Source organism: Aspergillus flavus, chromosome 3 (assembly GCF_009017415.1).
Source record: "Aspergillus flavus chromosome 3, complete sequence".
NCBI classification, from domain to species: Eukaryota; Fungi; Ascomycota; class Eurotiomycetes; order Eurotiales; family Aspergillaceae; genus Aspergillus; species Aspergillus flavus.
The window spans coordinates 1,273,930-1,297,074 of NC_092407.1; the positions used below are offsets into that span (position 1 = coordinate 1,273,930).

At 50.8% G+C, this 23,145-nt stretch overlaps 8 protein-coding genes and 1 non-coding gene across 9 annotated transcripts; 4 read left to right on the top strand and 5 right to left on the bottom strand.

The window, feature by feature from the left end:
• Nucleotides 1-81: 81 nt before the first annotated feature.
• F9C07_2064621 (putative transporter) lies at nt 82-2,430 on the bottom strand (the record flags this gene model as incomplete). Its single annotated transcript, XM_041290664.1, has 2 exons — nt 82-1,631; nt 1,689-2,430. 2 exons carry the CDS (start codon nt 2,428-2,430, stop codon nt 82-84), a joined length of 2,292 nt encoding a protein of 763 aa, XP_041144282.1.
• Nucleotides 2,431-3,695: 1,265 nt separating this feature from the next.
• On the top strand, nt 3,696-5,286 carry F9C07_2104507 (kinase-like domain-containing protein; the record flags this gene model as incomplete). The annotated part of the gene is made up of 2 exons (XM_071508976.1): nt 3,696-3,957; nt 4,019-5,286. The coding sequence occupies 2 exons, from the start codon at nt 3,696-3,698 to the stop codon at nt 5,284-5,286; spliced, it is 1,530 nt and encodes a 509-aa protein (XP_071364894.1).
• Nucleotides 5,287-5,530: 244 nt separating this feature from the next.
• F9C07_2201624 (peroxisomal AMP binding enzyme) lies at nt 5,531-7,361 on the top strand (the record flags this gene model as incomplete). The annotated part of the gene is made up of 4 exons (XM_041290650.1): nt 5,531-5,559; nt 5,631-5,944; nt 5,996-7,140; nt 7,200-7,361. The coding sequence occupies 4 exons, from the start codon at nt 5,531-5,533 to the stop codon at nt 7,359-7,361; spliced, it is 1,650 nt and encodes a 549-aa protein (XP_041144284.1).
• Nucleotides 7,362-7,484: 123 nt separating this feature from the next.
• F9C07_4628 (putative esterase/lipase) lies at nt 7,485-8,441 on the bottom strand (the record flags this gene model as incomplete). The annotated part of the gene is made up of 1 exon (XM_041285216.1): nt 7,485-8,441. The coding sequence occupies one exon, from the start codon at nt 8,439-8,441 to the stop codon at nt 7,485-7,487; it is 957 nt and encodes a 318-aa protein (XP_041144285.1).
• Nucleotides 8,442-9,569: 1,128 nt separating this feature from the next.
• On the top strand, nt 9,570-9,653 carry F9C07_t97. The gene has a single exon. It is a non-coding gene; the product is annotated as a tRNA-Lys (tRNA).
• A 129-nt stretch (nt 9,654-9,782) lies between these two features.
• Nucleotides 9,783-11,615, bottom strand: F9C07_4629 (putative histidine acid phosphatase; the record flags this gene model as incomplete). The annotated part of the gene is made up of 8 exons (XM_041290665.1): nt 9,783-9,988; nt 10,103-10,223; nt 10,277-10,506; nt 10,557-10,927; nt 10,976-11,083; nt 11,134-11,252; nt 11,309-11,442; nt 11,507-11,615. 8 exons carry the CDS (start codon nt 11,613-11,615, stop codon nt 9,783-9,785), a joined length of 1,398 nt encoding a protein of 465 aa, XP_041144286.1.
• A 415-nt stretch (nt 11,616-12,030) lies between these two features.
• On the bottom strand, nt 12,031-13,850 carry F9C07_2065717 (MFS transporter; the record flags this gene model as incomplete). Its single annotated transcript, XM_041290666.1, has 6 exons — nt 12,031-12,627; nt 12,680-12,994; nt 13,047-13,192; nt 13,304-13,495; nt 13,558-13,602; nt 13,658-13,850. The coding sequence occupies 6 exons, from the start codon at nt 13,848-13,850 to the stop codon at nt 12,031-12,033; spliced, it is 1,488 nt and encodes a 495-aa protein (XP_041144287.1).
• Nucleotides 13,851-15,370: 1,520 nt separating this feature from the next.
• On the bottom strand, nt 15,371-22,264 carry F9C07_2230517 (aspartate carbamoyltransferase; the record flags this gene model as incomplete). Its single annotated transcript, XM_041290683.1, has 3 exons — nt 15,371-15,427; nt 15,486-21,478; nt 21,547-22,264. The coding sequence occupies 3 exons, from the start codon at nt 22,262-22,264 to the stop codon at nt 15,371-15,373; spliced, it is 6,768 nt and encodes a 2,255-aa protein (XP_041144288.1).
• Nucleotides 22,265-22,892: 628 nt separating this feature from the next.
• Nucleotides 22,893-23,141, top strand: F9C07_4631 (uncharacterized protein; the record flags this gene model as incomplete). Its single annotated transcript, XM_071511241.1, has 1 exon — nt 22,893-23,141. One exon carries the CDS (start codon nt 22,893-22,895, stop codon nt 23,139-23,141), a length of 249 nt encoding a protein of 82 aa, XP_071364895.1.
• Nucleotides 23,142-23,145: the final 4 nt, after the last annotated feature.

Consider the following 23,145-nt stretch of genomic DNA (forward strand, 5'->3'; position numbering starts at 1 on the left):
TTATCTTACACAACACTATATATATACACTTCTAGGGTACACAGCCAAACACATCACTTCTAATAGTGATTAGTCTAAACTCTACCCAACAGAATACCACTCGTAAACCTTTTCATCCTGATTTACGCTCTCCTCATCTTCACCCAACCGCTTCCCACGCTTCGACCGCATGGCCCCGCGGGCCTTAAACTCAGAAGGCGGCAACCACGCATGCTCCCAAGTACTCGGCTCATTCAACGTCTTCTTATACTTCACTTGCCCGAAGCGGAAATCCAGCGGCTCAGAACCCTCCACGCTCTCCGAGGGCAAACGCATGTAGTAGCGCACGCTGTCGGGGATTTCCTCCCTGTTGTGGCTGATCATGATGAGGGCCTGGTTGTCGGACAGACCGAGGTGGCGAACGTTCGACTCATCAGTGTTGTAGCCGCGCAGCCAGTCCTCTTTGAGGCGGCTGCCGGAGCGGCGGGTGGCCGAGGAAGCGCGATTGCGGGAGTATTCGCCAGCTTCGAGGAAGTGGATGCATTTGTCGCGCATAGAGGCGGGCATGCCGGAGAAGGCTTCGTCGAGGATGACGATGTCCGGTTTGTGGACGAGCGCGCGGATGAAGAGGACGACGCGTTGTTGGGCGGTGTTGAGTTGGCCGAAGAGGGTGGAGTCCGCGTATTCGACGTCGAACTCGATTGGAGAGAATATGGGGCTGGCGCCTCGGACGAAGGCGATCCTGGGGAAATGTTCTCTGTTTTCAACCGACACTCTTGGGGGTTCCTCCTTGGTGGTGACGGCGGCGTCGGGGTCGAGCTCGGCCTTGAAGTAGCGGAGGGCAGCGCTCACGTCGAGGTCACGGTCGTGGTCCAGGGTGGGTTTCGAGAGGAAAGTTTCTGCGTAAGCTGATTCCACGGCCTGGCGGATAGTGAGTTGTCGCGGGAAGAATGCGTGGATTTCTGGTGAGGAGTGGCCGAGGCGGGATTGGAGTTCGAAGATGGAGATGCCCGGTTGCCCTGGCTCGGGCAGGCGGGAACGGCCGAAGAGCTTGATGGGCAAGGCGTATGCTTGGGGGTGGTCTGAGGTGATCAGGGAGAGAAGGGTCGTCTTCCCGGATCCATTGGCTCCCAGGATCGCCCACCGCTGTCCACGACGGACGGTCCAGTGGAGGCCGTCCTTTTCCTCCCCGTTGACTCTTTGTGTCCATCCGCCCAGGACAACCTTCTCGCCATATTGCACGCGGACTCCCTCCATTTCGATGACTGGCTCGCCTCCCTTGACGGCAGGCAGGGCTAATCCACTGGTCCTGGTTGACAGTAACTGAAGGTCCCAGAGCAGCTGACGGTCCAGATGACCAGCTTCCATGGCGCTCTTTGCCTCACGGAAAATCGCTTTCTCCTCTTCGGTGTGAGATGCAACCTCTCGGCCGCGGTTGACGACTCGTTTCCAAACATTGAACACCGTGTTCGCTTCGGCCCGCTGACCTTGGAATAATATTCGATTGTTATTTCCTAGGACCACCAGATGCGTGATCCAGTCAGGGATAGTATCCTGCGGTCGTAAGGCGAGGATTAATCTGGGGTCCGATTTATCTGCTAGGCGCTGGAGAAGGCCAGAGATGCTTCTTGTGGTAGCGGGGTCAAGGCCCACTAGAAGTTGTTAGCAATATAATCGTATCCTGGCCTGAGAGAGTGAGAGTTACTCACTGAAAGGATCATCTAGCAGCAGCAGTTCCGGCTTGCTGAGTAGTGCCTTTGCGATCCGCGTACGTCTTGTCTGACCATTGCTCAGGTTTGCGACGGGCATGTCCAGGAGCTCTCCCAGTCGCAGGTCGGTGATGACCTGGTTGAGCAGCTTTTCATCTCGTAACTTTCCGCCTTCCTCTCCTTCTAGAGGGTTCAAGGAAGTTTGGCCCTTAAGGTACTGAAGCACCGACCAGTCTGTCTCTTCCCGAAGACTCTCATAGCGAGCACTCAAATAGGCCCCGCGGGTACCACCAATCGCTCCCGACCCTTCGCCACTAAACCCGATATATTGTACAGCGTTTCCAACGAACCGTAGCCGAGGGTCCTTCTTCGCAATCTCGTCTGTGAGGAGGTAGGGGTAGGAGCGAGCCGTCGGCGGGAGACAGACATACTGGCCGCGGAGAATCTCGAGCAGTTGTGTTCTCCCCGAACTACCGATCACGGCCCAGTGTTGCAGCGATTGATCTCCATTGTTTTCGGCTGATGTTGCCTGATCGGCGGGTAGAACGAAATTGAAGTTGGCAAAGAGAGGCGGGTTCTGGTTGTTGGTGGCATCGTCTGGACTAGGATAGTTCTGATAGAAGGTTCCGTCTTGGATGCGAATCAGTGGCGGTGTCAATGACGACACTGCGCGAGTTGTGCGCAGCAGACTCGTAGGTCCCCAGAGCAACCTCGTCCGCAATGCAGGTCCTCGTAGCATCATGATTTCCGCCTGGTGTCTTCTTCCATCCAGACCGATTGGCGATTATTTGAATTTCCAATGCTGCCCCAGCATTCGCGGAGTTTGTCTTCAACTCCGAGGATCACGTGCCTTGCATAGTAGTTTGCCAATGACGCAATGCACTTGAGATAACCTTTTAAGATCAAAAAGTAAGCAAAGCATTATTTCTCTCGGAAGGTCGCATATGTTAAACTCTATACCTCGTAATAGATATCTGGATATAGGCAGTGCTGTCCGGAGTAGTCACTCGACTCCGATTGGAGTATACTTACCTTTGACCAGATCTTCGGCCGTGATTGCCGTATTAGGAAGTGAAATTGGATGTCGATCTATAGCTGTACATACGAGTATATGAAGTGTTCTGTATCAATCTTTTCGCAGTTCGAATAATTAAACCCTTCAGTTCTAGCGCGACGAAGAGTAGTAGTTATTTAAAGTATCTGTATACCACTAACCACTCCGCCATTCTTGGATCAGACCTCAGACACTTTACCATGTTCCCGCGATATAAATACATTATAGTGTTCCGGCCCGAAACGCCACGGGCCATGGCAGTACTAGATGGGGTGCAAATATCTAAAATGGCAGGCCCAAATATTAACCCAGAAACCCTTCCCTGAGAACTTCCCCTGGGTTGACTTGAATATATTAGCCATGGGTGTGAATTTTCGCATAGAGTGACAGAGAGGCAGTATACTTACTGGCGTTTGTTTACCCGGAATTTAACCAAACATCTCGCAACCCGTTTCAAGATCCGATATTCCCCACTGCGGACATGCCGAAATCCATTCTCGGCTGTTGATCTCTTTATTTCCGAAGCTCTTCAAGTTGTAACACTACAAGGCACATTTTTCAGTAGTATTGACGTGAATTACTGTGGACTTGGTTGCACAGTCAACAATAGCAATGTTGGGACAGGGATGTAATACCCCGACTAAGCATAGACTGATCATAGAAAGTCACGCGCATTAAGATAACCATCTAAGTACAAATATCTGACCACAATCAACATGATAGTAGATTTACTGCTACGGCCAACATTGTATCGGAAAGTATTATTTCCATCACAGGCATGCTCAGGCTTCCAGTGCCCTCATCCTTCTCCTTCACAATACTCGACAAGGAGTCCGATTCATCCAACGGCAGCAGATACAAACAGTGAGTCTCCCCTCTCATAGTGACCAAGTCCATATAGCATGTGCGCTGACACTAGATAGATTTCAATATTGACTCACATTCTTATACAAATGGTCGATGGCTGCGTCATGACAAGTTACAGCGCGAGTCGCGCTACATCAAAATTTGACTTCGATGCCCTCTGCCGACGGGTCCTGGAGCTAACTCCCGAAGCCGACGTTATCACTGCCTGTCAGAAGATCGAAGGCGGTTTCAATAGGGTCTTCATCTTCCACTTGAACAATGCCAAGCGCATCGTGGCGAGACTCCCATTTACCTTGGCTGGTCCGGCGAGACTCACAACGGCCTCGGAGGTAGCCACTGTCAAGTACTGTGAGTGAGACGGGATAAGCTGACCCAATGCTATGGCTCACTGGTTAATCATCCATCTTAGTGCAAACAAAAACTAGGGTTCCTATCCCTGCGATCGTAGACTGGAGTGATAATGCCACAGATGACTGTAATCTAGTCGGTAGCGAGTACATTATCATGGAGCATGCCGACGGTGTCCAGTTGCACCAGAAATGGCAGAGTCTGGCTGGTGATCAGAAGATCCGATGCATTCAAGGTATCTACGAGAGCCTAAAAGAGATGGTTGATCTAGAGTTTCCATCTTTCGGAAGCCTGTACTACGCAAATGGTCCGCCAGATCCTGACAATAGGCGACCTTTAGACAGAAACTTCTGCATCGGGCCCCATTGCGGACCTCGGTATTGGGATTGTAACGTTGGAGAACAGAGATACTATGATATTGTGAGACCGAATCATGGGCCTTGTATGCTGCTTGAAAAACTTGTGATCATTCGACCCAGTCGCTTACGACAAACAGGGTCTATTATTGTCGAATTCTCTGAGGGCCTTATCGATGCCGGTCTGTCAAGGTTATCTCCCACTGACCCTGACGCTGGAAGCAGACCTTCATACCATGGGGCAATCCAAGCACATAAGAATCTCCTTGGACACGCTCGGAAAGTACTAAAGCAGATGTCAGCAGATCCTCGTATCCAGGGCGCTGTCACACCCTTGCTATTTCATCCAGATCTACATAAAAGAAACATATTCGTTTCAGAAGATGACCCTTCCATTGTCTCAGGCATCATCGACTGGCAAGCAGCCAGTATCGAGCCACCATGGTGGTATGCAGATGAGGTGCCTGATTTTGCTATGCTTACTGAACCTGGATCAAATCTATGCCTGCAAGCGTTTGAGGCATGCACTCAGTTTCTGACACCCAGGTTAGCTGGTTCAAGACTGATGAACGACAATCTCTTCCGGCCGTTTCGCTATAGCGACAGGACATGGAAGGATGGCGCAGTAGCACTACGAGACGATCTGGTTGCGACAGCTCAAGATTGGGAAGAGCTGGGATTCGCAGGGCAATGTGCGTACCCCTTACCGACACCTAAGAAATTGGCTAGGCATAAGAAAGAATTCAAGCTTTTTGTGGCGGCTCATGATCTGAAACGCGATTTGGCAAGCTTGCTCGACACTGCTACTGATGGGTGGATGCCCGCTGAACAATTAGAAACGACTACGCAGACCAACAAGGAGATGTTTAGAGGGATGCTGCACGAGGTTTTGATTAATGAGGATATGGAGGACGAGCCAGTGACGGATGAAGCGGTCCTTAGGTCTATTTGGCCTTTTGATCTTGATCAATAAGGTTGCGAGTAAACACAGTAAACCTGCGGGTTATCCGGAATCAGGGGTATTCGTCTTATCTTAAGTCCGACGGCGCGATAACGATCGGCAAAGTTTCCCCCCGCATAAATGCCGACAGCTGACCTCATGCTATAACTGCATTCCAATTGACCTTCACTTGGTCTCACCTTTCACTGAATGTTCTGGAGCATCGCATAGTCCCCTACTTCCTTCTGCCTACCCTGTTTTGCTTTTTAAAGCCAAAATGGGTGTCCTAAGTGAACCAAGCAACGGGTATACAAGCCGGACCTCCGTTCTCGGCCCCTCACCCCATCGCAACCCACATCTAACACCTCTCTGCGCAGTGTAAACCCGCAAACGCAATCCCCCGAATTAGCATCCATTCCATCCCTCCCACTCTTTCTCGCAGCCAAAAATCATGCGCAAACAAATCCCGAAAAGATTGCCGTCATCGACACAACCAAGAACCAACAATTCACCTTCGGCCAACTCCTCGCCGACACCGCAGCACTAAAGAAACAGATCCTCGAGCAATTGAAGCTCACAGAAACAGGGGACTTACAAGAAAGGCGCATAGCCTTCCTCACACCGAATGGATACGATTACGTCGTTACACAATGGGCCATTTGGGCAGCGGGCGGAGTTACTGTACCACTCTGTATGTGTCGCAAACACTCTAGCTGACACACTAGCTAACTGATAATGCAAGGCACGACGCACCCAGTGAAAGAACTACTATACACAATCGGCGACTCGGATCCGTCGCTGATCATCCTGCATCCAAGCTTCGTGCACTTCGAAACACCCCTGCGGGAGGGGACAAAGAATAGTATCCCTTTCATGGATCAAGATCCGTTTACGCAGAGTGTCGCGCCGACGGCTGTCCAATTGCCGCTGTTTAACTCCCAATGTCCGCTGGATAGGCGCGCCTTGATGATCTATACGTCGGGTACGACTTCTAGTCCGAAGGGCTGTGTTACGACGCATAAGAACATTACGTTTCAGGCGGAGTGCCTAGTTAAGGCGTGGAAATATGCACCCTCGGATCACCTGATTCATGTCTTGCCGCTGCATCATGTGCATGGGATTATTAATGGCCTGACGGCCAGTTTCCTAAGTGGTGTTACCGTTGAGATGCATCCGAAGTTCGATCCCAAGGTCATCTGGTCTCGCTGGCAGGATCGAGGTTCCTCGACCATGTTCATGGCTGTGCCGACTATCTATTCCCGCCTTGTTGACTACTTCGAGACTCATATCCGCGGAACAGAGCAGGAATCCGCGGCGCGGGACGGAGCTCGCGCTCTGCGACTTGTTGTTAGCGGTTCTGCGGCGCTACCCACACCTATTAAGGCGAAGTTCGCAGAGATCACCGGCCAGACGCTCCTCGAGCGCTATGGGATGACTGAGATCGGCATGGCAATTAGCTGCGGACTGGAGGTCGAGAAGCGTATCGACGGGAGTGTCGGGTGGCCGCTTCCCGGCGTTCAGGTACGACTAACCGAGAAGGAAACCGGACAGGTTGTTGAATCGGTGGATGAAGACGGCCAGATTGAGATCAAGGGAGACAACGTTTTCCTGGAGTACTGGCGTCGGCCTGAGGCCACGGTCAAGGAGTTCACCACGGACGGGTGGTTCAAGACCGGGGATGTCGCCAGACGGGATGCATCCGGCGCATACTTTATCCAAGGACGGGCATCCGTCGATCTGATCAAGTCAGGCGGGTACAAGATTTCTGCGTTGGAGGTGGAGCGGAAGATGTTGGGCCTCGACATTATTCAGGAAGTAGCGGTAGTCGGGCTCGCCGATGAGGAGTGGGGACAGCGAGTGGCTGCTGTGGTCAAACAACGCCCTGGAGTACGTCCACCGCACATCCTACATACAGTTCGAAAGTTCAATGCTAACTAACCCACCAGACCGAACCTCTCGAGCTCCAGAACCTCCGCACACAACTCAAGCAAGAAATGGCACCCTACAAGATCCCCACGGTGCTCAAGCTCGTCGACAACATCGAACGCAACGCAATGGGCAAGGTGAACAAGAAAACCATCATCCAGAAATACTGGCCCTCGGCCTAACAAACAGGGGTATATACGGTTCAAGTCCACGGGTACATACAAGAAAACCCACAACTCCACAGAATTAAACATTATCAAAAACCACCCATTCATAACAAGAAGCAAATAAAGAAAGAAAGAACACTAGTTCAACAAATCCACGACCATCCCATAAACCCTCATCATCTTCTCCCACTCCACAGTCCCCTCCTTAGCCACCTTATCCCAAGCATGACCCACCCCATCAACCCGCTCAACAACAACCTTCTTCAAAAACTCCCCATCCCCCCCCTTCAGAAGCAACCCGCCCAACTCCTCCACCTCCAGCGCCAACAAATCCCTCGCAGCAGAAACCAACAAGACCCTCTCAACCCTCCACCCCCGGTCACCAGAATCCCCCCCAACCGCCCTCCCAATCGGCGAAATCCTCACATCCCCCCCTTCAAACCCCCCACACAAATAAGCAACCGTACAGAACCTCACAAACCACCCGGGCAAAGCCCACCCCCCAACCTCGGGCGCCCTCCTCTCCCCAAGAGGCCTCGTAGCATCCACAACCGGATAAAACGCCACAAGCACCCTAAACGGGCCCTCATGATTCGCCGCAAGACTCGTCGCCAAATTCCCCCCAGCAGAGAACCCGCTCAACCCCACTCGACTCACATCATAGATCTCCGGCTGCGAGCGCACATACGCAAGGACATCTTCTGCGTCTTCCAGAGCAGCGGGGAAGGGGTGTTCGGGTGCGATGCGATATTGCACGTCGAAGACCGTGTAGGGTGTGTTCGTGGCGATATGCCTGCAGTACGTGTTGTCCAGGCCGTGGCCTTGGATGATGTAGCCGCTGCCGCAGAAGTTGAGGAGGACGGGGCGGGGCGTGGGTGTGCTGTGGAGGGGGCCTTTGTCGGGGTTGCCGGGGGGTGGGTTTGGGGGACTGTAGACGTGGACTTTTATGGTTCTTTGGGGGTCGCGGGAGGGGATGTGGAGGGTTTCGTTTGGGGTTGGGGTTATGCGGGGGGCGAGGGTGTAGGCCAGCGTGCGGAGAAGGAGGGCGATGGGTTTGAGGAAGAGATAGTATTTTAGGGTTCGTTTTGGGGGCATTGTTTTTGTTCTTTTTTGTTGGTTCTGCCGGTGGTGGTTTTGGAGAGGAATTGTTCTGGGTGTGTGGGGGTGGTTATGTAGATGTAGATGTATGCGATGTATGTATCCAAGTATTCAGGTATTCAGGTATGTCAAGGAGAATCACTAGTAATTTATGTATATCCGATTCCCGGAGATTAAACGACATCCAGGAACAGGGAATTAAAGTGGTGAAGAAGTAGGTGAAGCAAAAAAATGTGACCTGTAGAAGTGACATTCACGTTGCGGTGAGATATGCTGCCATACTTTATATACCAGTCGACTTTACCGGTCCACCTCATGGATTCACTGTAGTAATCAAGTAGGTAATCATAATCAATTCCCTCCTCCACCTTGCCATAGCCACGGCAATAGTAACTAACACTAACAGGAATAAAATAAGTAATTTAGCAAGTAAAAAAGTAAAGTATCACAGTCACAACCCCAACAGGAACTCGCCACACCAATAGCACACCCAGGATATCCCTTGTTCCACACGGCCAGCGCTAAAAAAGAACACGACGAGGCGTTCGTGTGCGAGACTTTGTGTAAGATGGCCCACGTTGGGCAGCATGACATACAAAGAACAAGAGCTGAGGTGCAGAATCCCTGCAGCTATTATACCCTTAGTATGTGACTAGGTTTGCTGAATGTCTCTCGCCCATTTTTTGGTTTTCGTGGCTGTTTTTTCTTTGTTCTCCACCGCCGATGTTTAAGTAGATCGAGTGCGGGTCATTGGTCGAGGTCAGCGGTTAGGATTAGGCACTAAGCTAGATCGGGAATGGCAGGGATGCTCGCCGAGGGCACCCGATCCATCTGGTGATCAATCATCCCTCGTTTTGCTTTTTTTGGAGTGAATGCACGAGGAGGGCTGCAACTGCTTATCTGGGGTTAGGTTCATGAACTATAGATTGGGTGGGGGGGAATGGGTGAATGGGCTGCATCCCTGCGGTGGATGCGTCGGGGGGATTTGGAATTTATACCCCTCGGGGAGTACGACCATGTGCTCACGTGGGTGCTGAACCTTGCAGGTGCAGTGTATGTAATATGTGGCCTTCTATTATACTTAGCTATAAGTAGCCATAACTTCAATCTGCTATACAACAAGTAGCCGGGCTAGCTCAATCGGTAGAGCGTGAGACTCTTAGTCATCACGGTATCTCAAGGTTGCGGGTTCGACCCCCGCGTTCGGCTTCTCTTTTTGCTTTTTGCTTTTGCTTTTGCTCTCTCGCCTGTCATTTAATGTACTTAATGTAGTTAGTATATACAGTCTGTCCCTCAATGATGTCCAAGGCTGTAGGTGTACGGAAAGAGAAGCCGCATTCAAGGTTTGACCACGCGCAGGAATGGCAGTGTGAGATCTGTGAAGAAGGTCACTGATCCGTCGGCACCGGCGGTCGTGATGTTTTTCTCGGGGAGGCCGCAAACCGAGGCGAACGACCCGTACTGCTTCCTTTTCTGCGCCACGTACTGGACGTACTGGTCAACCGGGCAGCTGCTTCCAGGTCCCGAGCGGCAAGACGGGATAGCTGCGAATATTAGTGAGACATACTAGATGGAACCGGAAAGGAGGGGGAATAAAAAGGTAGGGCCGTAGTATGATAGGGATAAAGCAAAAAATATATATTGCGAGGTAGACTCACGGTACACGGCATCGTTCAGCAAGATCCGGACGTTAGCCGTGCTCTGCCCGCCTGATGTGCAAGTGAGACGCTCGAAAGCGATGGTCCCACGCATAGGATTCACATTGCTGCTAACGTAGATCTATAAGAAAAATTTAGCACATCGCAAGATGATCCAAAAGCAAAGCGACGTACCCTATCCTGATCCATCTTGTTCGAGGCGAGCGGTTTCTGGTCATCAAAGACACCCAAGAGAGAAGCCAGTTCGTTAAGCTGGTTATCATGGGTAAAGGCCACCACCAGCGGAGGCAACTGCAGGGTATCGTTGCCCTTCTCAGCTGTGGCGGACGGTCCTTCCTTCAACAGGTTGACCACACCCTGTAGCACAGGAAGCATAACGGTCATGTTCTTGCCCACACCAGGCCCTGCCATGTACCTGTCAATCGTGTTTCTTCCCTTGCCGTGAGATACATACCTGTGCCGTAGTAGTAGCGCAGATCCTGAGCATATTCGTATTCTAGGATCTCTTTCTTAGTGAGCACATCACACCACGGGCTGACCTGGCCGGTAATCTGCGTCTCAAACCCACACAGGTAAGGGAACAAAGAGACCTGGTCATCCGTGAGAGTGAGATTTCCAGAGAGTTTTCCATTGAGGCGTTTGGTGATGGGAGGAAGATAGATATCTTGCCATTCAGTGATCTGGTCACCTCCACTGGCATCCTTAAAGTTGGGACACTGGTCAGAGGTAGCCAAGGAGTTGCCAGCAGCACCCGAGGCATCTGCATCGACAACATAAACGTCACCGTAAGAAGCATTGGGGCCCAGATAACCGCGAGCGAAGAGTCTGTTCACCATATTAACCACTATGCACGAAGTAGAGCAATTCGCCTACCTCGCGGAATCAATGGTTCGCTGATAGTCGTTCGCCCACAGCAAGAAAGGAGTATTATCCTGGTAGAAAGTTGGGTACCGGAATCGCAAATCGGCACCAAGGTTGTATCTATATCATGTTGGCGATCAAGTGACCCTTTGAGCAATCTATTGACTTACAGCTCCTTATAGCCAGTAATGGACAACTGACTAATTTCTTGGTCGGGGTGCCTAAGCACCGGACTCCAGTCGGAGATAAAGCTCAGCGACCCGGTAGCGCGATACTCGGCGGATTGGAACTGAATGATACTGTGTCATTATTTAGAAAAAGATAAATCCATAGTTGAGAACATACCGCATTGTGAAGGTCCTCCCATTCCTGGTAGGCACCAGGGTCAGGGTATCTGCTGCCGTGACGGACAATGTAAATAGCCTGGTCCACGGAGCATTCTTCGGGGACAGTAGATGCAATCTTGTTGACGTTGGGCCCTAGACTCATCAGATGACTATTCCAGGACTATTTCCATGACGATATAGGTGTGTAGAAGCCTACCCGCAAACCATGGAGAATTAGCACCTAAATGCTCCAAAGGTTCGAACGCCTTGGCCGAGGCCGCAGAGCTCAGACCCAGCAACCACAAGGTTCTTAGTGTCACGCCCATTGTTCCGTAGGTGGTCACAAGTTGGGAGAATAATTGCTGGACTTAACAAGAATACATAGTGAAAGGGTAGTTTAAAGCTACCGGTCAGCCTGGTTTATATGGCTTGATGGTAACCACGCGATTAATTCAGGGGACGGTGCAGAACAAATCAAAAGGCCATGACCACGCCAGGTCTCCACAGTAGCTCGGTCGCAAATTGATCGAGAAGTACGGAGTATAGCCGATGTGTTGGTCTAGGAGACTAAAGGATTGAAGGAGGGCGACCGTTCCGCTCAATTGCCGCGGATCAGCCACGTGCATCAACGCTAAGATAAACCGTCGCAAAAATTCATATTACTCTCGAGTTTCTTCATTTACCAAGTCTTGAGTGATGCGATACTAAGCAAAGCAATCAATCAGGGACCATTACGCTGCCTCATGTCTGGAAAATCCACCGAGGGTCTTTATCTCCTTGGAATTCACCTTCGGAATTTCCAATATCACCCATTAACGCTTGTAAACCCTCTCTTTCCCGGACTTCCGCTTTCCGGATATTCTCGCGCCTGAGAACTTGCCATAGAATGCCTGCAACGATAATGTTCGCAATGAGGTATCCCAATGCGAAACCATGGCCTAGATAATAACGAGGGCTCGTCTCGGTTCTATAGAGCTGTGTGCCTAGAACAGCCCCAAGGTTCCCAATTGAAATCTGCATGGCGTTGGCAATCGCGCGCTTTGTCTGCCCGGACACGTTGTTAGCCGGCCAAGAGAGCACAATAGCCACTGCAGGATAGATCCCGGCTGCGGCAAAGATAGTTCCCACATAGGATACCCCCGGCCGGTGGTCCGTTAAGAGGATGATATAACCGATACAAGCGAGTGCAGTGGATCCCATGACAAAGGGCGCCCGACGACGGGTGCGCTCTGAAAGGACGGCAACAGTAATCGTGAGAATGAATGCCACAGCGTACGGGGGCACGGAGAGAAGTTGGGCTTCAGCGGCTGTGTACCCTAGCTCTTTGATAATAGTAGGCTGCTTATTGTCAGCAAATCAATCGAATCGGTGCTGCTCCATGAGTCCTCACCAGAAAAAGAGACAGCGTATACATTGGAAGGGACATTGTATGAAAACCTAGTCCGTATAGCCAGACCTTCGGATCTTTGAATGCATCCAGAACCCCTGACCAGCTGAACTTCTCGTCCCGCATCGAGTCATTATCATTTCTCAGGCGAGATTGGATAAATGCCCTTTCTTTTTCTGACAGAAATTCCGCAGTGGAAGGGTAATTATAGACCCAGAAGTAAGCAATGACGGACATGACGACCGTTGCCAGCCCTTCCAGGATGAAGATCCACCGCCATCCATTATATCCACCAACACCTCGCATATGTGCGATGCCCTAGACCATAGTCAGCATGTTGTATTCTGGTTGTCTAATACGAGAAGCATACCCAAGCTAGGACTCCACCAAAAGCACCAGCTAGCGATGCAGCGCTGAAGAACAATGCTACCCGATAGTGCTGCTCATTCCTCTTGTACCACATAGATAAGTAAAATACAACTCCAGGGAAAAGTCCACTTTCTGCAATGCCAAGGGCTATTGTTGGAAGAAGCCTTCCGGTTGCCTTGGATCAAGAGATCCAACCAACCGGCAGGGCCTCCGACCCATCAGTATTTCTTCTTACTGGTTGCTGTGAGCTAGGCATACCTGTCCGTGAAACCAAGTAACCGGCATAATTCTGCACGACACCAAGAAGGGTAGCAACGATACCCCAGACCAATGTGAGCGTGGGAAGCCAGATCCGCGGCGTGGTTTTCTTTAACACGATATTACAGGGAACCTCAAACAGCACGTAACCGATGAAGTACAGGGTCAACCCCGTTAAGTACTGGTTCCCAGCTATGTGCGTCAATCACTGTCAGCGAAGCTTTTTTCCAATGGTGCGTTTCGGTGGTTCGTACTCATATTGATATCAGTCGTCAAGCCCTCAAGGCGGGCATTGCCAACTATGCGAAGATATAATTAGAATGAACCCATCTGCTCCATTAGAGAGGTTTGTACCATTGCTACGATCTAAAAATGACAAGAGATACAGTATTGTCAACGGTGGAAGAAGTCGCATATCCAGTTTCCGTAGCAGGGCTTTTTCGTTGATGCCATTATGTTCATCAGCAAGTGTGCTCGCTGTAGGAGAAATAGTCTTTGCTTTTTCGGGTGTGGAAGCAAAATCTACTTCCTTATTGGACTCTGCCATGGTTCAAGTGGCCGTGGTAGACTGAATAGCCGTGCTGAAGAAGGCCGTGGTTAGGGTCAACGCTGAAAGGTCTTAAACCAGGCAAAGGCTGGTTATAAAATATAAGCAGAAAATTTGGGGTACCACATGGCAGACAGCACATCATCGCCCCAGCATTTCACGCGATAAAGGCAGCGAATGACATATAGTCGCAGGGTCAAGGCCACTACTTTCTCCCGCAGGGGGTTTGATCTTGCAGTGTATAGAAAGCGTAGACCCTCAGCAAATCACAATTGCCGACAGCCTTGGCACGGGCCAGAGTTTAATAATGCGGTGGTCCGTAGAGGAATCGTAGACAGCCTTTAGTACTTTGTATGGGTGATAAATGAGCAATTGGGGTTCCGCGATGGCGACATTGGAGACAGCCGGAGCTAACAAGGAAAGATCATCCATTGCAGGGAAGCTATATACTAGGTAGTTTATGACTCTGTGAGATTGTGTCATTGGGTGTGGGGGTTTATGCCTAACAGTTGAGGATCTTTGGGCTTGCTTAAGCAACATTTCGTATTCCAAGATATGGCTGAAGATTATCAGGGCATAATAGATCACGCCATCAGCCTGCCGATGAAGTGATCGCGAAGTTTATTCCTTCCAGCGACGTATTTTATGTCGATCACCCCAATTGAAAACAGAATCTTTGGGATGGTTCCCAACTCAATTGATAGATATAGATGGATGCCTGATTTACCAGGGATATTCTTTGATTAGTGTAACCGCTGGAGATTTGCTGAGACCAGCGGTCCTAAGAAAAGGAGAGAGAAAAGAGAATATTATGGGACAAGACCTGACTATCATAGAAGACGTCAAAGTCATAGTTCAATTGAGATCCAGATGAGGTCATCTGAACTAATTCAGTGCATCGTCGTATCCAAGGGTATATGTAGTAGTCGTCGTGTCGTGCCTTGAGGCATATCGGGGTATCAGGTATCCAGGCATCCATGCCACTTTCCGTTTCCGTTTCCGTTCCAGTCCCATACCCCAACCAATCCCAACGCCATAAGAAAAAAAAAAAAAAATCCCCCCAGATATTCCATCCCAAACACCCAAACCAAGAGTAAAGTGTAAAGAAAAGAGAAGAGAAAGAAAATAAAGAAAAGAAAACACGCCGGTCACCAAAAGAAATGCAGGCCAAAAGGAAAAGCAAAGAAAAGAAAAAAAGAAACGAAACACACACCACACAAAACACACAAAACATACACCACACGTAAACATCACACAAAACACATAACACACAATACACAATACATCATACATAACACACAACGAAATCGTCATGTTCATAAAAGGAAATTCATCTAATCTATCATGCGGGCGCTTTCTAAGAAGCCTACGCGGTATTCTGTAATGACACTGCACAACTTTTGGTGACACATGCTGGAAAAAGAAACAAAACGCAAGCAAAAGAATAAATGAGGTCGCCTTCCACGACATGGAAATCATGAAGTTCATACGGTTTCCTCTTCTTAAGTAAAGTAAATGACCTAAGGCGCCAGAATCAATGCAAGCAAAGCCATGCGACAGTAGAGGCCATATCTCATCTGTAAATCCAAAGTTAGCACGGACACGTCCGATAACAAGCACCAAGCGGAGACCAACCTGTCTGAAATAAGCCGCCCGCTGGTCGAAGTCGACCTCCTCCGCAATCTCCGCATTTCTGGGCAAGGGGTGCATCACAACCATGTGGCTCTTAGCGTGCTTGAGAAGAGCATTGTCGATGACGAAGCTGTTCTTGAGACGCTCATACTGCTCCAGGTCGGCGAAACGCTCCTTCTGGACGCGCGTAGAGTACAAAACGTCGGAGCGGGCAACAATCTCCGGAGTCAATTCCTCGGACTCCACAACCAGCTGGCCAGAAGCAATAACTTGCTGACGAACCTCTTCCGGCAAGGACAAATCCTTAGGGGCGACGAGCTGCACCCGCACGTCGTAGAACTGGAGCAGCTTAATGAGAGAATGGACGGTGCGACCATATCTCAGGTCACCAGTGAAGGTAATCGTCAAGCCAGTAACAGTTCCCAGTTCTTCGCGGATGGTGAAGAGATCAAGGAATGCCTGCGTGGGGTGCTCGACACTTCCATTTCCACCGTTGATGACGGGAACGGGGGAGAACTTGGCAGCGACTTCAGTGCTGGCCGGGTCAGGGTGGCGGAGAACGACAGCGTCTCCGTAGCAGCCGAGGGTTCGGAGGGTATCTTGCAAGGTCTCACCCTTCTTTGTCGAAGAATGTTCCGTAGAGATGGCAATGGTACGTCCTCCCAGACGCTGCATAGCAGCGTCAAATGAAGCCGACGTTCTGGTCGAAGGCTCATAAAAGAGGGTACAAAGGACACGGCCCTTCAGAACATCGAGGACGCCCTGGCGTTGAACCCCAAGACGCATCTCTTGAGCCACAGTGAAGAGCAAGTGTAGGTCGGCACGAGTGAACTGGCCGACAGAGAGCACATGCTTCTGTCTGAAAGTTGACCGGGAGAGCATTTCATGCAGAGGAGAGGAAGTTTGCGAGACGGTGGGATACAAGGGAGGTCCAAGTTCACCGACAGCTGGGGCTTGATCCAAGGCCCGACGTGAGGGGCGAGCAGGTGTTCCCGCGACTGACAGTCGTCCATCGATACCTTCTGGCCGTGCCTGTACCAAGGGGGACATGGCCTTGACAGAAGGAGATGCAGGCACGATCCGATGGGCAGACATATCCGTTCCCTTCGGAGCATCGGATGTAATCTCGCCGTCAAGGCAGGAAGTCTTCCCTTGGAAGGTGACCCGCTGGACAGATCCTTTCACGCTCTTTCCGCTAATAGGAGACCAAGCGTGCGCGTTCTGGAACAGGTATGGACGGTCAACTTCGACCTCGACTGAACAGTCGACCTGATCGTGTAGCTCGAAGATCTTCTTAGGGTTCTCATACAGGCGAGCAATGATATCTTGGATGGTCAGGCGACCCTCCGACACGGCAGTGAAGAGCAATGGCAGAGTTTCAGCGATACCGACCTCTGGGGAAGCCTTCTCACCAGCAAGCTGGAAGGGGGTGCTGCCAATGGAGAAGACATCAATGGTGCTAAGGTGTTCCCAAAGGGCCTTCTGGTCTTCAGCGGAAGGTAAGAAGCTGCATTCAGGGTAGTCTTCCTGAGACAGGAAGAGGCTGAACACAGAGACATCGCATGTCACCTTGAGGCCCTTCTCCTTGCTAAGCGCGATGAGAGTAATATCCTCCTTGGAGGAGACACTCATAACATGGATGTTGCGGCTGTGAAGGCTTGCCAGCAGAAGGACCGAGGCAAGGTCGGTAGACTTCGCATCGGTGATGATTGGCTTGCTGGAAGGCCAAGCGCCGAAGTGGCTAGTGACTGCTGCGACCTTGCTGATATTTCCAGAAAGGTGGTTGAAAGGAATAAACAGAGAACCCACGTCTCCTGTCACCTGACCGATTTGCTCAGAGTTGGTGGAAGTTGCTACAACGGAGAAGTTAAAGTCACAGAAAGAAGCATTCTGGGCATTCTGTTGGGCAACCTTCAATGCGCGAGCATCAGTGACAGAGGCATCGATGCCAACAGGCATGACGCGCACCATACTGAAACCAGCAGCCATAGAAGCCTTGGTCACACGCTCGAAGTCCTTGGAGCCAGGAGTCATGAGGCCGGGCACGAAAGCGGCAACGTTGATCAAGCCAGGAAGGGTGACAGTGCGATGGCTGGTCTGGTAATCAATGGTCTGCACGGCCAGGTCATAGTGACGAGCAATAGCTTCAATCAGGATCTTGGCGTTCTTGACATTGGTGACCAAGGGGGTTTGGTAGTCAACCGCCATTCGGCGAGTACGGTAACCCTTACTCATATAGTTGGCAGGGCGCCTGAATCGGTTGCTAGACGGCAAATTGATGTAGAGGTCGATGAGGTTGTTCGACAAGTGCTGAGTGAGCGAGTACTCGGACTTGAGTTCATCCTCTTGGCCTGGCAGGATCTCGAGGTACTTAACAGGGACACCGTTCTCCTTCAGGAAATCGGCGGTACCAGAGGTAGCAAAGAGGTTGAACCCAATCTGGTGCAGCTTGCGAATTGATGGTAACATCTCGAGTTTCTCCTTGTATGAACCGATAGAGAACAGCACATTGCGCTTCGGCAGGCGGAAACCAGTCGACAAAAGTGCCTTGAGATAAGCTTCGTACTTGTCGCGGCCGAAGGAAGCAACTTCACCGGTGGAGGCCATCTCGACACCCAAGACGGGATCGGCTCCAGAGAGACGGGAGAAGGAGAACTGGGGCACCTTCACGCCAACATAGTCCTTAGGAACACTGACAGGAGGGTATTCCTGGAAGGGAACACCGAGCATCGCCTTGGTGGCCATCTCAATGAGGTCGACTCCCATGACCTTGGAAACGAATGGGAAGGAACGAGAAGCTCTGACGTTACATTCGATGACCTTGATATCATTGTCCTTTGCGATGAATTGGATGTTGTAAGGACCAGTGACATTAAGGGCATTACCGATCTTCCTAGTAGCCTCCTCGATGCGCCGGACGGTCTCCGGGTCCAGATCCTGGGGGGGCAAGATCAATGTGGCGTCACCCGAGTGGACACCAGCATTCTCGACGTGCTCGGAGATAAAATGTCCAACCATGGTACCGTTAAGTGCCACAGCGTCCATCTCAATCTCCTTGGCATTCTCAATGTACTTGGTGATAACAACAGGATGCTCGCGCGAAACCTCAGCGGCTTGGTTAAGATAGCTAGCAAGATCATGCTCAGAGTAGACAGTGTTCATGGCAGCTCCTGAAAGCACATAGGAGGGTCGGACAAGCACAGGGTAGCCAACTTTGTCGCAGAAGCCGGTTGCTTCCTCGATGCTAGTAAGCTCCTTCCACGCCGGCTGATCGACACCGATACGGTCGAGCATACGCGAGAACTTGTATCTGTTCTCAGCTCCGTCGATCATCTCAGGAGAGGTTCCGAGAATGCGGACATTGAGACGGTGGAGAGGCAGGGCGATGTTGTTTGGAGTCTGACCACCCATGGACATGATAACACCGCTGGAGGATTCCAACTGGTAGATATCCAAGACAGTCTCCAAGTTAATGTTCTCAAAGTACAAGCGATCGGCCTCGTCATAATCTGTACTAACGGTTTCAGGGTTATAGTTGACCATGACGGTTTTGTAGCCCTGTTCACGGAGCGTACGGATAGTACGGACAGAGCACCAGTCGAACTCGACGGAGGAACCAATTCTGTAAACACCAGATCCCAAGACCATGATACCCTTATCGTCGAAGGCAACGTCATGCTCAGAGGCATTGTAAGTAAGATACAGATAGTTCGTTACCGAGGGGAACTCAGCAGCAACGGTATCAATCTGCTTGACAATAGGGATAATGCCAGCTTCAACACGCATGCGACGGATGGCTAGCTCGTTGGAGCTAAGGAACTTGGCAAGTTGACGATCGGAGAAACCCAGCTGCTTGGCCTGTCGAATAAGAGGTCTGGGAACAGTGGTGGCATTATGAGTAGACATAAGCTTGCTAAAGTCACTGAGACCCTTAAGTCTGCTAAGGAACCACTTATCGATCTGGGTTAATTTCCAGATGTCATCGACGCTATATCCAGCGGCCATTGCATTGGCGATGGCGAACAAACGTTGATCGGATGGAGTTTGCAGTTCGCCCTTGATGGACATAAGTGCACTGGTCTCGTTGAAACCAAGATTGTGGAAATCAACGGAACGAATGGCCTTCTGAATCGCTTCCTCGAAGGTTCGTCCAATGCTCATGACTTCACCAACACTCTTCATAGAGGAGCCAAGCTGAGTAGACACACGAGTGAACTTCTTAAGATCCCAGCGGGGAATCTTCACAACGCAGTAGTCAAGGGAAGGCTCGAAGCAAGCGCAAGTGACCTTGGTAACAGAGTTCTTGATCTCATTTAGAGGAATGCCCAAACCAAGCTTGGCCGCAATGAAAGCAAGAGGATAACCAGTAGCCTTTGAAGCAAGAGCAGAGGATCTTGACAGACGAGCATTCACTTCAATGATGCAGTACTCCTTCGAGAATGGGTTGAGCGCATATTGGATATTGCACTCTCCAACAACGCCAAGATGACGGATAACATTGACAGCGGTTGTACGCAGCATGTTGTAATCCTCATCAGAGAGAGTCTGCGACGGTGCAACAACAATGGAGTCACCGGTATGGATACCGAGAGGATCGAAGTTTTCCATGTTACAAACGGTGATACAGTTGTCTCTGGCGTCACGGACAACCTCGTACTCGATTTCCTTCCAGCCCTTCATACTCTTCTCAATCAAGACCTGGGGACTGGCGGCAAACGCCTTTGTGCAAAGGTCCTTCAGCTCCTCCATGTTATTGGCGAAACCACTGCCGAGACCTCCGAGAGCGTAAGCAGCACGGACGATGACAGGAAATTTGATATCTTCCACGACTCGGAGGGCCTCCTCGAGGTTGGATGCCGAAGCCGACTTGGCACATTTCTCGTTAATCGAGTCCATGCTACGAGCAAAGAGCTCACGATCCTCAGTGGTGATGATAGTATCGATTGGTGTACCCAGAACCTTGACACCAAGGGACTCAAACTCGTCCTTGAGCTGGATACCGACTTGCAGCGCGGTCTGGCCACCAAAAGTGACGTAGATGGCATCGGGCCGCTCGTGCTTGATAACCTTTCGCACGAAGTCCGCATTCACAGGAAGGAAATACACCTTGTCCGCCAATCCCTTGGAGGTCTGAATGGTGGCAATGTTCGGGTTAATCAGGACAGTGTAGATTCCCTCTTCCTTCAAGGCCTTGATAGCCTGACTTCCGGAGTAATCGAATTCTCCAGCTTGACCAATGCTAAGACCACCGCTTCCCAAAATCAAAACCTTCTTGACGGAGACACGAGGAGAGGCTTTGATGTTCTCTTCCATGGTACCACCTGGGAAGGTAACGGGGTTGTTGATAGCTTCTGGGGATGTCAGAGTATCCTTGATGCTGTTGATGAACACATCGAAGAGATACTCGGTATCCCTAGGACCAGGAGTGCTCTCGGGGTGGAACTGGACACTGAAGAACGGACGGCTGGTGTGCCGGATACCTTCGTTACTGCCATCATTGGCATTCACAAACAGCTCCTCCCAGTCCTCGGGGAGGCTTGTGGAATCGACGGCATAACCGTGGTTCTGAGAGGTGATGTGACACTTGCCGGTCACCATGCTCGTGCAAGGGATATTGTGACCACGGTTACCGAACTTCATCTTCAAGGTCTGAGCACCGACAGAGCGGGCAATCAACTGATGACCCAGACAGATACCGAACACAGGTGTCCGTGCCTCCTTGAGGGTCTTTGACAGGTTGTTAACCGTAGTGGTCAGTGTGGCAGGGTCACCAGGACCGTTGGAGACAAAGAGACCATCGTAGTCCTTGCCGGCAAGGGTGGGGAAGTCATAGTCCCAAGGGACGACCAAGACTTCAACGCCCCGAGCAAGCAGGCAGCGCAGCTGGTTGAATTTCAGACCAACGTCCAAGCACAGAACGCGAACCGGACGACCAGAAGGATGTTTGAGAGCAACATCCTCAGGAGGGGAGAAAAGACGTGGTTCCCGAATGGAGACTAATAAGGACCCAGTCAGATAAAGGCTACTCGTAAAAAAATCACTTACTCCAAAGCAGGTGGCTTACCTTCGCTCACGAGGTTCTTCTTATTCGGGTCAACCCACTCAGTCTGCTCGAAGTACGACCTCCAGCTGTCCTTGTCCACTGGAGCCTCCTCCAATGTTTCATCGGACTTCTGGAGCAGCATGCGGCCAAGCATGCTACCCTTCTGACGGATGCGCTTTGTCAGAGCACGGGTGTCGACTCCGTGCATGGCAGGAACACCCTGTTCCTTGAGCCATTGTCCTAGGGAGGACTCAGCAAGGAAGTGTGAGTAGTCCTCTCCGGCGTAGGTGGCAACGACGAGTGCCGCAATGTGAATCTCGGTAGACTCAAAGTATTTTGGTAATGTCTTCAACAACTCGTCCATGGTCTCCCGAGAGGGAACACCATAGTTGCCCACCAAGGGGAAAGTGACGACCAGGATCTGGCCACGATAGGAGGGGTCAGTCACTGACTCCGGGTAACCTACCATGCCAGTCTGGAAAACCAGCTCTCCTGCCACGCTCTTCTCAGCGCCAAAGCTGTAACCCTGGTAGACAGTGCCATCCTCGAGCTCGAGAGCGAACAGCTTCCCGCTGCCGCCACGTACTCGAGACGAGGCGGGGGGGATCACAGCGCCACTGGTGAGATCCATTGAGGGAAGTGGTTGCAATTCCTTATTGATCTGATTGTAAGATACAGCTCCTCCAGTCAAAGGACTCGAAGGGAGTGCGACCTCCTCGTGACCGGCGGAGTGTGGCATTGGGGGAAACTGTGTGGGGGTGGGCGTGGAGGGGAAAAAAGGTCCTCTCGGGGACAGTATGACAAGGGTATTCACTCTACCGTAGCATCAGCAGCCTCCAAGACTCCTATGAAAAATTGAGAGAGCGGGAGGGAGAGGGGTCTTTTTTGCTGCTTCAGCACGAGAGGAGGAATATAGAAAGAGAAGAAAGAAATCTCGTCGACGGGGATGGTCGTATAAAATAAAATTTTGTGTTCGGCGGGCTGAGGGAGCTTTCTCATTGGATCAACCAGCTTACCGATCCGGAGATCACTGCAGATTCTGCCGGGATAGACCGCCCTATTGAAAAAATTTTTTTACTGCATGCAAACTCTTTGGCCTTCTCTACCCTTCCTTTGTTTGATAATGCCAATGCTTGTAGTAATCAGTAATAAACTGGTCAATTTCTCGAGTAGTAATTTCTGCACTATATAACCAAAAAAAAATTTGCTCTTAAACCATAAAACTAGGACAATGGAGGTTGTTGTTTTAAGGTGATTCGACTAAAATTACCCACTGGGCATAAGAATAGTATATTAATCGAAAAAATTGATTGATGCGTTTAGGGTCGTGCATTGCTGCAGTTTAAATTCCTTCTTAGTAATAGGTCATGAAGGGACCCCGTCCGGTTGCGGCCCTTTTGAACTCCGTGAGTCGGCAGGAAGGAAAAGCTCAGTTTTCGAACGCCACCACCGTGCGGCGTGCACACAATGACAAAATGGAGGGGTCTCGCCACCCCGATCGACAAAACGACACTGCAGGCGGTGAGCAGCGAACTAGCATCCCTGTTTTTCTTGCCCGCCAAGACGCTTCCATGGTCCGTGTTGCTGAAAGCTTCAGCCCTCTGGAATCCAATTAAATCC